This window comes from Salvelinus alpinus, chromosome 4, assembly GCF_045679555.1.
Source record: "Salvelinus alpinus chromosome 4, SLU_Salpinus.1, whole genome shotgun sequence".
Taxonomy (NCBI): domain Eukaryota; kingdom Metazoa; phylum Chordata; class Actinopteri; order Salmoniformes; family Salmonidae; genus Salvelinus; species Salvelinus alpinus.
In genome coordinates this window covers 10,698,642-10,714,186 of record NC_092089.1, presented here as the reverse complement: position 1 = coordinate 10,714,186, position 15,545 = coordinate 10,698,642, and the positions used below count along the sequence as shown (strand labels likewise).

Genomic DNA, 15,545 nt, shown 5'->3' with positions numbered 1-15,545 from the left:
GGAGAGAAAAGAATCACTTCAATCTGGGGAGGAGGGAGAGAAAAGAATCACTACAATCTGGGGAGGAGGGAGAGAAAAGAATCAGTTCAATCTGGGGAGGGAGAGAAAAGAATCACTACAATCTGGGGAGGAGGGAGAGAAAAGAATCACTACAATCTGGGGAGGAGGGAGAGAAAAGAATCAGTTCAATCTGGGGAGGGAGAGAAAAGAATCAGTTCAATCTGGGGAGGAGGGAGAGAAAAGAATCAGTTCAATCTGGGGAGGAGGGAGAGAAAAGAATCAGTTCAATCTGGGGAGGAGGGAGAGAAAAGAATCAGTTCAATCTGGGGAGGAGGGAGAGAAAAGAATCAGTTCAATCTGGGGAGGAGGGAGAGAAAAGAATCAGTTCAATCTGGGGAGGAGGGAGAGAAAAGAATCAGTTCAATCTGGGGAGGAGGGAGAGAAAAGAATCAGTTCAATCTGGGGAGGAGGGAGAGAAAAGAATCAGTTCAATCTGGGGAGGAGGGAGAGAAAAGAATCAGTTCAATCTGGGGAGGAGGGAGAGAAAAGAATCAGTTCAATCTGGGGAGGAGGGAGAGAAAAGAATCAGTTCAATCTGGGGAGGAGGGAGAGAAAAGAATCAGTTCAATCTGGGGAGGAGGGAGAGAAAAGAATCACTACAGTTCAATCCAAAGTCACTTACATTAAATCCAGTTCAATTCAAAGTCAATGACATACAAACCAGTTCAATTCAAAGTCACTTACATTAAATCCAGTTCAATCCAAAGTCAATAACATTCAAACCAGTTCAATCCCAAGTCAATGACATTCAATTCAGTTCCAATTCAAACAAGATCAATCCAAAGTCAATTACATTCAATCCAGTTCGATTTGATTGCCAGCTCCACAAAATGGAGTTGAATGTACTAATTTGCCATATGAGTTTATAAAGCTGGATCCTATTGACAGCAGTCGTGATAAACTGAGGGTAGAGACAACAGACAGTGGTGTGTAGTCTAATTCAGTCCAGTCTCTCTCTTCCTGCCTTTCATTTAAAAGATAACACAAACAGCAGCTTATAAAAACATCAAATAGCGCCAGATGGAAGAACCCATCATAGGAAACTGAAGCTCTCCTTTGAAATGATATATTATTCAGATTGTCCTCATAATAAACGCTGGTGAAATGAGTCTCGCTAGCCTAGCAATAGAGCTGCTACTGTCCTCCTGGCCTTTCAAATCAGCAGCGTATTGAGAGACACGGATGAGGACCTGGTGCATTAAAAAAACAGGGTTCCCTAGTCATTATCACAACATAGCCAAACATTATCACAAACAGAAACCAAAAAGAGCATTTTTCAAATTCAGGTGGTCCCTCGTTGTTTCAGTGTCGTTTTCTCCCACTTGGTGCCTATAATGAACACGACCCAGCAAAACGAATAAAAAGCTCAACAATGAACTGGACAGAGGGTCAGATAGAGTCAGTGGCTAAGAAACCAGCCAATAAATGATCAACTGACCTCAGAGAGGAAATAACTACTAGGTAGGTAGGGAAGTGGGTAGGTAGGGGTGGGTGGGTAGGTAGGTAGGTAGGTAGGTAGGTAGGTAGGTAGGTAGGTAGGTAGGTAGGTAGGTAGGTAGGTAGGTAGGTAGGTAGGGGTGGGTGGGTAGTGTGTTTAGGGGTGGGTGGGTGGGTGGGTAGGGAGTTGTTTCAGTGTCGTTTTCTCCCACTTGGTGGGTGGGTGAGTAGTGTGTTTAGGGGTGGGTGGGTAGGGAGGGAGGGAGTTGTTTCAGTGTCGTATTCTCCCACTTGGTGCCGATAATGAACACGACCCAGCAAAACGAATAAAAAGCTCAACAATGAACTGGACAGAGGGTCAGATAGAGTCAGTGGCTAAGAAACCAGCCAATAAATGATCAACTGACCTCAGAGAGGAAATAACTACTAGGTAGGTAGATGGGTAAGTGGCTAGGTGGCTAGGGAGGGAGGGAGGGAGTGAGTGAGTGAGTGAGTGAGTGAGTGAGTGAGTGAGTGAGGGAGTGAGGGAGTGAGGGAGGGGAGGGGAGGGAGGGAGGTAGGTAGGTAGGTAGGTAGGTAGGTAGGTAGGTAGGTAGGTAGGTAGGTAGGTAGGTAGGTAGGTAGGTAGGTAGGTAGGTAGGTAGGTAGGTAGGTAGGTAGGTAGGTAGGGGAAGGTGTGGGTGTGAACATGAAGAAACTAACTCACTAAAGAAGAAGGAGAAATCCAAGCCAAAGCAAACAGTTCCTAATATTGACTAAGTGCATCTATTTTAAAATCCAGAAGCAGTTTATTTTCTGGTCAATTTAATACCGGTCTGTTGGGATTCCTCTTTTCATAAACTCAGCTTGTGGGAACTCAGATCTATTTGGAAAATGTCTCTCTCATTACGCTTCATTCAGATGCAATTTAAAATCAATGGCCGGCAGCCTGCGGGTCAGAGCCAGTCAGGCAGCAGAACAACACAGCAGAATGGTTGTCTGACAGCCCCCAACACACACTAGTTATAAACCCCTGTCGTCGCATCACTAAGAGCCTCTGATGAGGCTCTCGCTGCTCCTGGGGAAAATAACATCAGGCATTGGAATCTTTTTGAAGGGAGTTTCAAAAGCACCGCATTGATGCTGAATTCTTATCAGGAAAGGTGCAGTTGGTATTTGTGCCTTTGTGTGGTGTGTGTGTGTGTGTGTGTGTGTGTGTGTGTGTGTGTGTGTGTGTGTGTGTGTGTGTGTGTGTGTGTGTGTGCACGTGCAGTATTGATGGCCTTCGGTAATTCTCATCTAGCTTCTGAAGTGGAGCCTGGTACGTGTGTGTGTGTGTGTGTGTGTGTGTGGTGCCTGAACTCACCCCTCGGCTGAGAAGTCCTTCTCCTTGCAGATCTCCATCAGTTTGGGTGTTAACCTGTAAGCCTTCAGGGACAGGGAGCCCTGGGAGGTCTTAATGGGATCTAGTGGGAGAGGGAGAGAGAGGGAGAGGGAGAGAGGGGGAGAGATTGGCAGGGGGAGAGAGAGCAAACGAGGGAGAGAGGGGCAAGGGGGGGAGAGGGCAAACGAGAGAGAGAGGGGCAGGGGGAGAGAGGGGCAGGGGAGAGAAACAGATGTTAAGATTAAAACAAAGTTCTAACATTCTATTAAGTGGTTCTCTTACAATATGGGACAACACACCATCAGACCTAACACATAGACCATGTATAGTATCTAGAGAGAAACACCATGTATAGTATCTAGAGAGAAACACCATGTATATAATCTAGAGAGAAACACCATGTATAGTATCTAGAGAGAAACACCATGTATAGTATCTAGAGAGAAACACCATGTATAGTATCTAGAGAGAAACACCATGTATAGTATCTAGAGAGAAACACCATGTATAGTATCTAGAGAGAAACACCATGTATAGTATCTAGAGAGAAACACCATGTATAGTATCTAGAGAGAAACACCATGTATAGTATCTAGAGAGAAACACCATGTATAGTATCTAGAGAGAAACACCATGTATAGTATCTAGAGAGAAACACCATGTATAGAATCTAGAGAGAAACACCATGTATAGTATCTAGAGAGAAACACCATGTATAGTATCTAGAGAGAAACACCATGTATAGTATCTAGAGAGAAACACCATGTATATAATCTAGAGAGAAACACCATGTATAGTATCTAGAGAGAAACACCATGTATAGTATCTAGAGAGAAACACCATGTATAGTATCTAGAGAGAAACACCATGTATAGTATCTAGAGAGAAACACCATGTATAGTATCTAGAGAGAAACACCATGTATAGAATCTAGAGAGAAACACCATGTATAGTATCTAGAGAGAAACACCATGTATAGTATCTAGAGAGAAACACCATGTATAGTATCTAGAGAGAAACACCATGTATAGTATCTAGAGAGAAACACCATGTATAGTATCTAGAGAGAAACACCATGTATAGTATCTAGAGAGAAACACCATGTATAGAATCTAGAGAGAAACACCATGTATAGTATCTAGAGAGAGGAGAGAAACACCATGTATAGAATCTAGAGAGAAACACCATGTATAGTATCTAGAGAAAAACACCATGTATAGTATCTAGAGAGAAACACCATGTATAGTATCTAGAGAGAAACACCATGTATAGTATCTAGAGAGAAACACCATGTATAGTATCTAGAGAGAAACACCATGTATAGTATCTAGAGAGAAACACCATGTATAGTATCTAGAGAGAAACACCATGTATAGAATCTAGAGAGAAACACCACGTATAGTATCTAGAGAGAAACACCATGTATAGTATCTAGAGAGAAACACCATGTATAGTATCTAGAGAGAAACACCATGTATAGTATCTAGAGAGAGGAGAGAAACACCATGTATAGTATCTAGAGAGAAACACCATGTATAGTATCTAGAGAGAAACACCATGTATAGTATCTAGAGAGAAACACCATGTATAGTATCTAGAGAGAAACACCATGTATAGTATCTAGAGAGAGGAGAGAAACACCATGTATAGTATCTAGAGAGAAACACCATGTATAGAATCTAGAGAGAAACACCACGTATAGTATCTAGAGAGAAACACCATGTATAGTATCTAGAGAGGAGAGAAACACCATGTATAGTATCTAGAGAGAAACACCATGTATAGTATCTAGAGAAAAACACCATGTATAGTATCTAGAGAGAGGAGAGAAACACCATGTATAGTATCTAGAGAGAGGAGAGAAACACCATGTATAGTATCTAGAGAGAAACACCATGTATAGAATCTAGAGAGAAACACCACGTATAGTATCTAGAGAGAAACACCATGTATAGTATCTAGAGAGAAACACCATGTATAGTATCTAGAGAGAAACACCATGTATAGTATCTAGAGAGAAACACCATGTATAGAATCTAGAGAGAAACACCACGTATAGTATCTAGAGAGAAACACCATGTATAGAATCTAGAGAGAAACACCACGTATAGTATCTAGAGAGAAACACCATGTATAGTATCTAGAGAGAAACACCATGTATAGTATCTAGAGAGAAACACCATGTATAGAATCTAGAGAGAAACACCACGTATAGTATCTAGAGAGAAACACCATGTATAGAATCTAGAGAGAAACACCATGTATAGTATCTAGAGAGAAACACCATGTATAGTATCTAGAGAGAAACACCATGTATAGAATCTAGAGAGAAACACCACGTATAGTATCTAGAGAGAAACACCATGTATAGTATCTAGAGAGAAACACCATGTATAGTATCTAGAGAGAAACACCATGTATAGTATCTAGAGAGAAACACCATGTATAGTATCTAGAGAGAAACACCATGTATAGTATCTAGAGAGAAACACCATGTATAGTATCTAGAGAGAAACACCATGTATAGTATCTAGAGAGGAGAGAAACACCATGTATAGTATCTAGAGAGAAACACCATGTATAGTATCTAGAGAGAAACACCATGTATAGTATCTAGAGAGAAACACCATGTATAGCAGGGGTGTCAAACTCATTTTCACCGAGGGCCACATCAGCATAATGGCTGTCCTCAAAGGGCCAGATGTAACTTATAAATGTAATCGAATGTAATGTAAAATAAATGTAACTCCTCCTTAATGTTAAATAACTCATTATTTATTATAACTTATTCAAGTGACAATTACAGTTGCATAGAAAATATATGTTTGCTTGTAGCTCTAACATAAATCCTTTTAAATTTTGTCAGCTTATGAAAACCCACATAACTCCATTAATGAAGGATCAAACTGTCCAAGTGAATAAAGAAAAATAACATAAAACTTAGCTGCAAAGAACATGTATGACACATGTAGCATTTTACAAAAAAAGGCTGCACACAGCCGTGCACCCAACTGATGGTTTGATGACAACAATTTGTCTGCATACACACATAAACCTGCAAACATTAAATAATTACTACAGCAGCTACACATAAATAATATGTAATCAACTAAAAATACCAAAATAAAGGTTGACTCAGTTCACAACTATATTGGTCAAGTTTTTCGGTTAGTCTTTGATGAGGAGATGCTGCCTGTCCTTGAACACACCAAGTGGATTCTCTCTCTACTATCGATTGATCATGTTCTGAAAATGATAAACACAAAACAAAATGCAAGCACAATCATTAAATTGCACACAGTTTAACTGTTCTTCTTCTTGGTTGAATTACATTTTATTATATTTTAATTAAGTTAAAAAAAAAATGCTTGCCTGTGTGTTTTCTGACCAGATGTCTGACACCGTTTTCCCGTTACCAGTGTGTCAATGTCTGGTTTTAGGTCCTGTGCTGAGGCAATGCGTAGAACAGCATGGAGGTTGTCATCCGTGAGGGGTGATCTGTGCTTGTTTTTGTTCAGATTCATTATGGAAAAAAACTGTTCGCACAGATAGGTGCTCCCAAACATGGACAGAACACGGGCAGCATGAAGTCGAAGCTGTGGCATCAAACCAGGAGGCAGCAGACGGTAAAAGTCCTGGATTGTAGCATCCTGAAACTTTGCTCTCAGGCCACTGTCGCTTTGAAGCTCAATTAGCTCCATCTGAAGGTGTTGGGGTGCAGTGCAGACATCGGTGGTGAAAGGATTGGCAAAGATGTCAAAGCCAGACTGTTGTGCTCTGAAGTCAGAGAAGCGCCGATCAAACTCAGTCTTTAACCAGCTCAGTTTGGTAGCCAACTGAGCACATGAAAAAGTCTCGGGAAATGAGGCTGACATGCTCTGACAAACAGGAAAGTGAACAAGATTGTCCTGTTTCACTTGCCACATCCATAAGTCCAATTTACGCTGGAAAGCCGTGATCGTGTCGGACATCTGCGTGATGACTTGTTTGCGTCCCTGCAGCTTCTGATTCAGCTGGGCGAGATGGTCGGTTATGTCACACAACACAGCAAAGTCACACATCCACTTTGGATCTGATAGTTCAGACATGAGTTTTCCTTTACTCTGCATAAAAAGAGCAATGTCTTTCCTGAGCTCGAAAAATCGCTTGAGGACTTTGCTCCTACTCAGCCACCGCACTTCTGTATGGTACAGCACATCCCCGTGTTCCGAGCCCATCTCCAGCAAAAACTGCTGGAACTGACGGTGATTCAGGCCACGCGCCCGAATGAAGTTCACTGTTTTCATGACTGTGGTCACAATGTCCTCCATCCCCAGCACCTTCCCACACAAAGCTTCTTGATGGATAATGCAATGATACGTTATCAAAGGCGTGTGACAGTTCATTTTTTGCATTTTCCCCTTCATTAGTCCAACCAAGCCCACTTTTCCTCCACACATTGCCGGTGCACCGTCTGTAGTTAATCCTACCAAGTTTTCCCACTGCAATGCATTTTTACTTACGGACTTCTCTACCGCATCAAAAATGTTCTGTCCCGTCGTGGTCCCATGCATTGCAGCCACATCCAACAGCTCCTCAGTGATAGAGAGGTCCGACTTTACGCCTCTAATAAAAATTGATAACTGCGCTGTGTCCGTGTTATCTGTGCTTTCATCAACAGCTAATGAAAAAGCTGTGTAGCTGCGTGTCTCCTCGGCCAGCTGTGTTGTAAGATTTTCTGCTAGTTCCTTCACTCGGTCGACGATGGTGTTTCTTGATAAACTGACATTTTTAAAAGTCTGTAACTGGTCGGGACACACCTGCTCACAGACCTTCAGCATGCACTGCTTCAAAAACGCTCCCTCTGAAAAAGACTTGGAAGCGTGGGCGATTTCTTCAGCCACAATGAAGCTAGCTTTCACCGCGGCCTCGTTTTTGGCTGTGGATTTCATGAACAAACTCTGCTGCGACCGCAGTTTGCCTTTTAATTCTTGGGCAATTTGTTGCTTTTCTTGAAGGCTAGCTTTAGCGTACTTAGCTCCGTGTTTGGTGTCAAAATGTCGACGCAGATTGTACTCTTTGACAACCGACACCGCCTCGTAACACAAAAGACATACCGGTCTTTCTCCTTGAAGCGCAAACAAGTATTCGCCTTCCCATCTTTCTTGAAACAGTCTTCCGTCTGCATCAACTTTTCTCTTTCTGGACATTTTGGGATCATTATTTATATCTCAATTCCACTCGTTGGCATGGACACTGCCGTGGCTAGCGTAGTCGAAAGGCATTGTGGGAATGTAGTTTTTGGTCAAAGCACGCTCTTAATTTATTTTTTGGTATTTATTTTTAGACACTCAAAACTTTTAAGCTCTCGCGGGCCACATAAAATGACCTGGCGGGCCACATCTGGCCCGCGGGCCTTGAGTTTGACACATGTGATGTATAGTATCTAGAGAGAAACACCATGTATAGAATCTAGAGAGAAACACCATGTATAGTATCTAGAGAGGAGAGAAACACCATGTATAGTATCTAGAGAGAAACACCATGTATAGTATCTAGAGAGAAACACCATGTATATAATCTAGAGAGAAACACCATGTATAGAATCTAGAGAGAAACACCATGTATAGTATCTAGAGAGGAGAGAAACACCATGTATAGAATCTAGAGAGAAACACCATGTATAGTATCTAGAGAGAAACACCATGTATAGAATCTAGAGAGAAACACCATGTATAGAATCTAGAGAGAAACACCATGTATAGTATCTAGAGAGAAACACCATGTATAGAATCTAGAGAGAAACACCATGTATAGAATCTAGAGAGAAACACCATGTATAGTATCTAGAGAGAAACACCATGTATAGAATCTAGAGAGAAACACCATGTATAGTATCTAGAGAGAAACACCATGTATAGTATCTAGAGAGAAACACCATGTATAGTATCTAGAGAGAAACACCATGTATAGTATCTAGAGAGAAACACCATGTATAGTATCTAGAGAGAAACACCATGTATAGTATCTAGAGAGGAGAGAAACACCATGTATAGAATCTAGAGAGAAACACCATGTATAGAATCTAGAGAGAAACACCATGTATAGTATCTAGAGAGAAACACCATGTATAGAATCTAGAGAGAAACACCATGTATAGTATCTAGAGAGAAACACCATGTATAGTATCTAGAGAGGAGAGAAACACCATGTATAGAATCTAGAGAGAAACACCATGTATAGAATCTAGAGAGAAACACCATGTATAGTATCTAGAGAGAAACACCATGTATAGAATCTAGAGAGAAACACCATGTATAGTATCTAGAGAGAAACACCATGTATAGTATCTAGAGAGAAACACCATGTATAGAATCTAGAGAGAAACACCATGTATAGTATCTAGAGAGAAACACCATGTATAGAATCTAGAGAGAAACACCATGTATAGTATCTAGAGAGAAACACCATGTATAGTATCTAGAGAGGAGAGAAACACCATGTATAGAATCTAGAGAGAAACACCATGTATAGAATCTAGAGAGAAACACCATGTATAGTATCTAGAGAGAAACACCATGTATAGAATCTAGAGAGAAACACCATGTATAGTATCTAGAGAGAAACACCATGTATAGTATCTAGAGAGGAGAGAAACACCATGTATAGAATCTAGAGAGAAACACCATGTATAGAATCTAGAGAGAAACACCATGCATAGTATCTAGAGAGAAACACCATGTATAGAATCTAGAGAGAAACACCACGTATAGTATCTAGAGAGAAACACCACGTATAGTATCTAGAGAGAAACACCATGTATAGAATCTAGAGAGAAACACCATGTATAGTATCTAGAGAGAAACACCATGTATAGTATCTAGAGAGAAACACCATGTATAGAATCTAGAGAGAAACACCATGTATAGTATCTAGAGAGAAACACCATGTATAGTATCTAGAGAGAAACACCATGTATAGAATCTAGAGAGAAACACCATGTATAGTATCTAGAGAGAAACACCATGTATAGTATCTAGAGAGAAACACCATGTATAGAATCTAGAGAGAAACACCATGTATAGTATCTAGAGAGAAACACCATGTATAGAATCTAGAGAGAAACACCATGTATAGTATCTAGAGAGAAACACCATGTATAGTATCTAGAGAGAAACACCATGTATAGTATCTAGAGAGAAACACCATGTATAGTATCTAGAGAGAAACACCATGTATAGTATCTAGAGAGAAACACCATGTATAGTATCTAGAGAGAAACACCATGTATAGTATCTAGAGAGAAACACCATGTATAGTATCTAGAGAGAAACACCATGTATAGTATCTAGAGAGGAGAGAAACACCATGTATAGTATCTAGAGAGAAACACCATGTATAGTATCTAGAGAGAAACACCATGTATAGAATCTAGAGAGAAACACCATGTATAGAATCTAGAGAGAAACACCATGTATAGAATCTAGAGAGAAACACCATGTATAGAAGCTAGAGAGAAACACCACGTATAGTATCTAGAGACAAACACCATGTATAGAAGCTAGAGAGAAACACCATGTATAGTATCTAGAGAGAAACACCATGTATAGAATCTAGAGAGAAACACCATGTATAGAATCTAGAGAGAAACACCATGTATAGAAGCTAGAGAGAAACACCACGTATAGTATCTAGAGAGAAACACCATGTATAGTATCTAGAGAGAAACACCATGTATAGATCTAGAGACAGGAGAGAAACACCATGTATAGTATCTAGAGAGAAACACCATGTATAGTATCTAGAGAGAGGAGAGAAACACCATGTATAGAAGCTAGATAGAAACACCATGTATAGTATCTAGAGAGAAACACCATGTATAGAATCTAGAGAGAAACACCATGTATAGTATCTAGAGAGAGGAGAGAAACACCATGTATAGGATCTAGAGAGAAACACCATGTATAGTATCTAGAGAGAAACACCATGTATAGTATCTAGAGAGAAACACCATGTATAGTATCTAGAGAGAAACACCATGTATAGTATCTAGAGAGAAACACCATGTATAGTATCTAGAGAGGAGAGAAACACCATGTATAGTATCTAGAGAGAGGAGAGAAACACCATGTATAGTATCTAGAGAGAAACACCATGTATAGAATCTAGAGAGAAACACCATGTATAGTATCTAGAGAGAAACACCATGTATAGTATCTAGAGAGAAACACCATGTATAGAATCTAGAGAGAAACACCATGTATAGAATCTAGAGAGAAACACCATGTATAGAAGCTAGAGAGAAACACCACGTATAGTATCTAGAGACAAACACCATGTATAGAAGCTAGAGAGAAACACCACGTATAGTATCTAGAGAGAAACACCATGTATAGTATCTAGAGAGGAGAGAAACACCATGTATAGTATCTAGAGAGAGGAGAGAAACACCATGTATAGTATCTAGAGAGAAACACCATGTATAGAATCTAGAGAGAAACACCATGTATAGTATCTAGAGAGAAACACCATGTATAGAATCTAGAGAGAAACACCATGTATAGAATCTAGAGAGAAACACCATGTATAGAAGCTAGAGAGAAACACCACGTATAGTATCTAGAGACAAACACCATGTATAGAAGCTAGAGAGAAACACCACGTATAGTATCTAGAGAGAAACACCATGTATAGAATCTAGAGAGAAACACCATGTATAGAATCTAGAGAGAAACACCATGTATAGTATCTAGAGAGAAACACCATGTATAGTATCTAGAGAGAAACACCATGTATAGTATCTAGAGAGAAACACCATGTATAGTATCTAGAGAGAAACACCATGTATAGAATCTAGAGAGAAACACCATGTATAGAATCTAGAGAGAAACACCATGTATAGAAGCTAGAGAGAAACACCACGTATAGTATCTAGAGAGAAACACCATGTATAGTATCTAGAGAGAAACACCATGTATAGATCTAGAGACAGGAGAGAAACACCATGTATAGTATCTAGAGAGAAACACCATGTATAGTATCTAGAGAGAGGAGAGAAACACCATGTATAGAAGCTAGATAGAAACACCATGTATAGTATCTAGAGAGAAACACCATGTATAGAATCTAGAGAGAAACACCATGTATAGTATCTAGAGAGAGGAGAGAAACACCATGTATAGGATCTAGAGAGAAACACCATGTATAGTATCTAGAGAGAAACACCATGTATAGTATCTAGAGAGAAACACCATGTATAGTATCTAGAGAGAAACACCATGTATAGTATCTAGAGAGGCGAGAAACACCATGTATAGTATCTAGAGAGAGGAGAGAAACACCATGTATAGTATCTAGAGAGAAACACCATGTATAGAATCTAGAGAGAAACACCATGTATAGTATCTAGAGAGAAACACCATGTATAGAATCTAGAGAGAAACACCATGTATAGTATCTAGAGAGAAACACCATGTATAGTATCTAGAGAGAAACACCATGTATAGTATCTAGAGAGAAACACCATGTATAGTATCTAGAGAGAAACACCATGTATAGAATCTAGAGAGAAACACCACGTATAGTATCTAGAGAGAAACACCATGTATAGAATCTAGAGAGAAACACCATGTATAGTATCTAGAGAGAAACACCATGTATAGTATCTAGAGAGAAACACCATGTATAGTATCTAGAGAGAAACACCATGTATAGTATCTAGAGAGAAACACCATGTATAGTATCTAGAGAGAAACACCATGTATAGTATCTAGAGAGAAACACCATGTATAGTATCTAGAGAGAAACACCACGTATAGTATCTAGAGAGAAACACCATGTATAGTATCTAGTACCCCGTTGACTGGGGTAGGGGTAGCCAGGTGGAAAGCATGGCCAGCCGTAGAAAAATGCTTATTGAAATTCTCAATTATCGTAGATTTATCGGTGGTGACAGTGTTTCCTAGCCTCAGTGCAGTGGGCAGCTGGAAGGAGGTGTTCTTATTCTCCATGGACTTTACCGTGTCTCAGAACTTTTTGGAGTTTGTGCTACAGGATGCAAATTTCTAATTGAAAAAGCTAGCCTTCGCTTTCCTAACTACCGGTCTATAACAAGTGGCAAAGGTGAGAGACTTGTTTCTGGAAAGGTGGATTTTTAGAAGTAGAAGCTTGAATTGTTTGGGTACAGACCTGGATAGTAAGACAGAACTCTGCAGGCTATCTCTGCAGTAGATTGCAACTACGCCCCCTTTGGCAGTTCTATCTTGACGGAAAATGTTATAGATATGGATAGAAATTTCAGGATTTTTTGGTGGCCTTCCTAAGCCAGGATTCAGACACGGCTAGGACATCTGGGTTGGCAGAGTGTGCTAAAGCAGTGAATAAAACAAACTTAGGGAGGAGGCTTCTAATGTTGACATGCATGAAGCCAAGGCTTTTACAGTTATGTCAACAAATGAGAGCGCCTGTGGAATAGGAGTGGAGCTAGGTGCTGCAGGGCCTGGATTAACCTCTACGTCACCAGAGGAACAGAGGAGGAGTAGGATAAGGGTACGGCTAAAGGCTATAAGAACTGGTTGTCTAGTACGTTCAGAACAGAGAGTAAAAGGAGCAGGTTTCTGGGTGCGATAGAATAGATGCAATGTATAAGTCGCTCTGGATAAGAGCGTCTGCTAAATGACTTAAATGTAAATGTAAATGTATAATGTACAGACAAAGGTATGGTAGGATGTGAGTACAGTGGAGGTAAACCTAGGCATTGAGTGACGATGAGAGGTTTTGTCTCTAGAGACATCATTTAGACCAGGTGAAGTCACCGCATGTGTGGGAGGTGAAACAAAAGGGCTAGCTAACGCATATTGAGCAGGGCTGGAGGCTCTACAGTGAAATAAGACAATCACTAACCAAAACAGCAATGGACAAGGCATATTGACATTAGGGAGAGGCATGCGTAGCCGAGTGATCATAGGGACCAGTGGGTAGCTAGGCGGGCTGGAGACACGGCGATTCAGACAGCTAGCGGGCCGGGGATAGCAGGCTAGCAGAAGGGGGATGTCGCGACGGAAGGGTCTGTTGTAGCCCCCTCGGACGGTTACGTCGGCAGACCAGTCGTGATGGATCGGCAGGGCTCCGTGTAGGCAGTAAAAGGGTCCAGGCCAATTGGCAAAATAGGTATTGTAGCCCAAGAAATTGGCTGACGGACCTCTTCAGCTAACAGTCCGATATGATCTTGACAGCTAGCGGGCCGCGGCTAGTAGCTAGCGGATGGGCCTTCAGGGGAAGTCGCGACGGAGGACATGTAGTCTACACACCATAGAAATACAAAGGAATTTACACAGCATACTACAATTCCCAGAGTACATTTCACTTCCCAAGGTGCAAAGCTCCACCCAGGGCTGCTGACTGGCTACTGCTAGCAAGCCCAGACAAACATGAAGCAGTCTACATACAGTATATTGCTGTCAAGTTATGAGTGTATTTCACATTACTTTTGGGTTGTGTAATCATATTATAATGCTCACATGTGACGCTAGCCTACCAGACGAGCTAAATGCCTTTTATGCTCGCTTTGAGGCAAGCAACATTGAAGCATGCATGAGAGCACCAGCTGTTCCGGATGACTGTGTGATCACGCTCTACGTAGCAAGACCTTATTAAACAGGTCAACATTCACAAAGCCAAAGGGGCCAGACGGATTACCAGGACGCGTACTCAAAGCATGCGCGGACCAACTGTCAAGTGTCTTCTCTCCCTGACTGAGTCTGTAATAGCTACATATTTCAAACAGACCACCATAGTCCCTGTGCCCAAGAAAGCGAAGGTAACCTGCCTAAGTGACTAGCGCAACGTAGCACTCACGTACGTAGCCACGAAGTGCTTTGAAAGGCTGGTCATGGCTCATATCAACACCAGCATGCCGGAAACTCTAGATCCAATTCGCATACCGCCCCAACAGATCCACAGATGACGCAATCTCAATCAACATCGCCCTTTCTCACCTGGACAAAAGGAACACCTATGTGAGAACGCTGTTCATTGACTACAGCTCAGCGTTCAACACCATAGTGTCCTCAAAGCTCATCGCTAAGGACCCTGGGACTAAACACCTCTCTCTGCAACTGGATCCTGGACTTCCTGACGGGCCGCCCCCAGGTGGTAAGGGTAGGCAACAACACAACTCAACAACATATCCGCCACGCTGATCCTCAACAAAGGGGCACCTCAGGGGTGCGTGCATAGTCCCCTCCTGTACTCCCTTGTTCACCCACGACTGCGTGGCCGTGCACGACTCCAACACCATCATTAAGTTTGTTGACGACACAGCAGTGGTCGGCCTGATTACAGACAACGATGAGACAGCCTATAGGGAGGAGGTCAGAGACCTGGCAGTGTGTTGCCAGAACAACAACCTCTCCCTCAACGTGAGCAAGACAAAGGAGCTGATCATGGACTACAGGAAATGGAGGGCTGAAGTGGAGAGGGTCGAGAGTTTCAAGTTCCTTGGTGTCCACATCACCAACAAACTATCATGGTCCAAACACACCAAGACAGCTGTGAAGAGGGCACGACAACACCATTTTCCCCCTCAGGAGACTGAAAAGATTTGACATGGGTCCCCAGATCCTCAAAAGGTTCTATAGCTGCACCATCGAGAGCATCCTGACCGGTTGCTTCACCGCCTGGTATGGAAACTGCTCGGCATCTGACT

At 41.5% G+C, this 15,545-nt stretch overlaps 2 protein-coding genes across 2 annotated transcripts in view; both read right to left on the bottom strand.

Annotated features, from left to right (window-relative positions):
• LOC139572848 (eukaryotic translation initiation factor 3 subunit H) overlaps positions 1–15,545 on the bottom strand; it is a 102,463-nt gene that overhangs the window by 24,631 nt on the left and 62,287 nt on the right. Inside the window, exon 4 of the mRNA XM_071395658.1 lies at positions 2,843–2,942. Coding sequence (XP_071251759.1) covers positions 2,843–2,942 — 100 coding nt within the window. The remainder of the gene's footprint in view (positions 1–2,842; positions 2,943–15,545) is intronic.
• On the bottom strand, positions 5,620–8,268 carry LOC139572846 (general transcription factor II-I repeat domain-containing protein 2B-like). The gene is made up of 2 exons (XM_071395655.1): positions 6,233–8,268; positions 5,620–6,106 (listed from the first exon to the last, which is right to left on the bottom strand). Exons 1-2 carry the CDS (start codon positions 8,047–8,049, stop codon positions 6,100–6,102), a joined length of 1,824 nt encoding a protein of 607 aa, XP_071251756.1. The 5' UTR covers positions 8,050–8,268; the 3' UTR covers positions 5,620–6,099.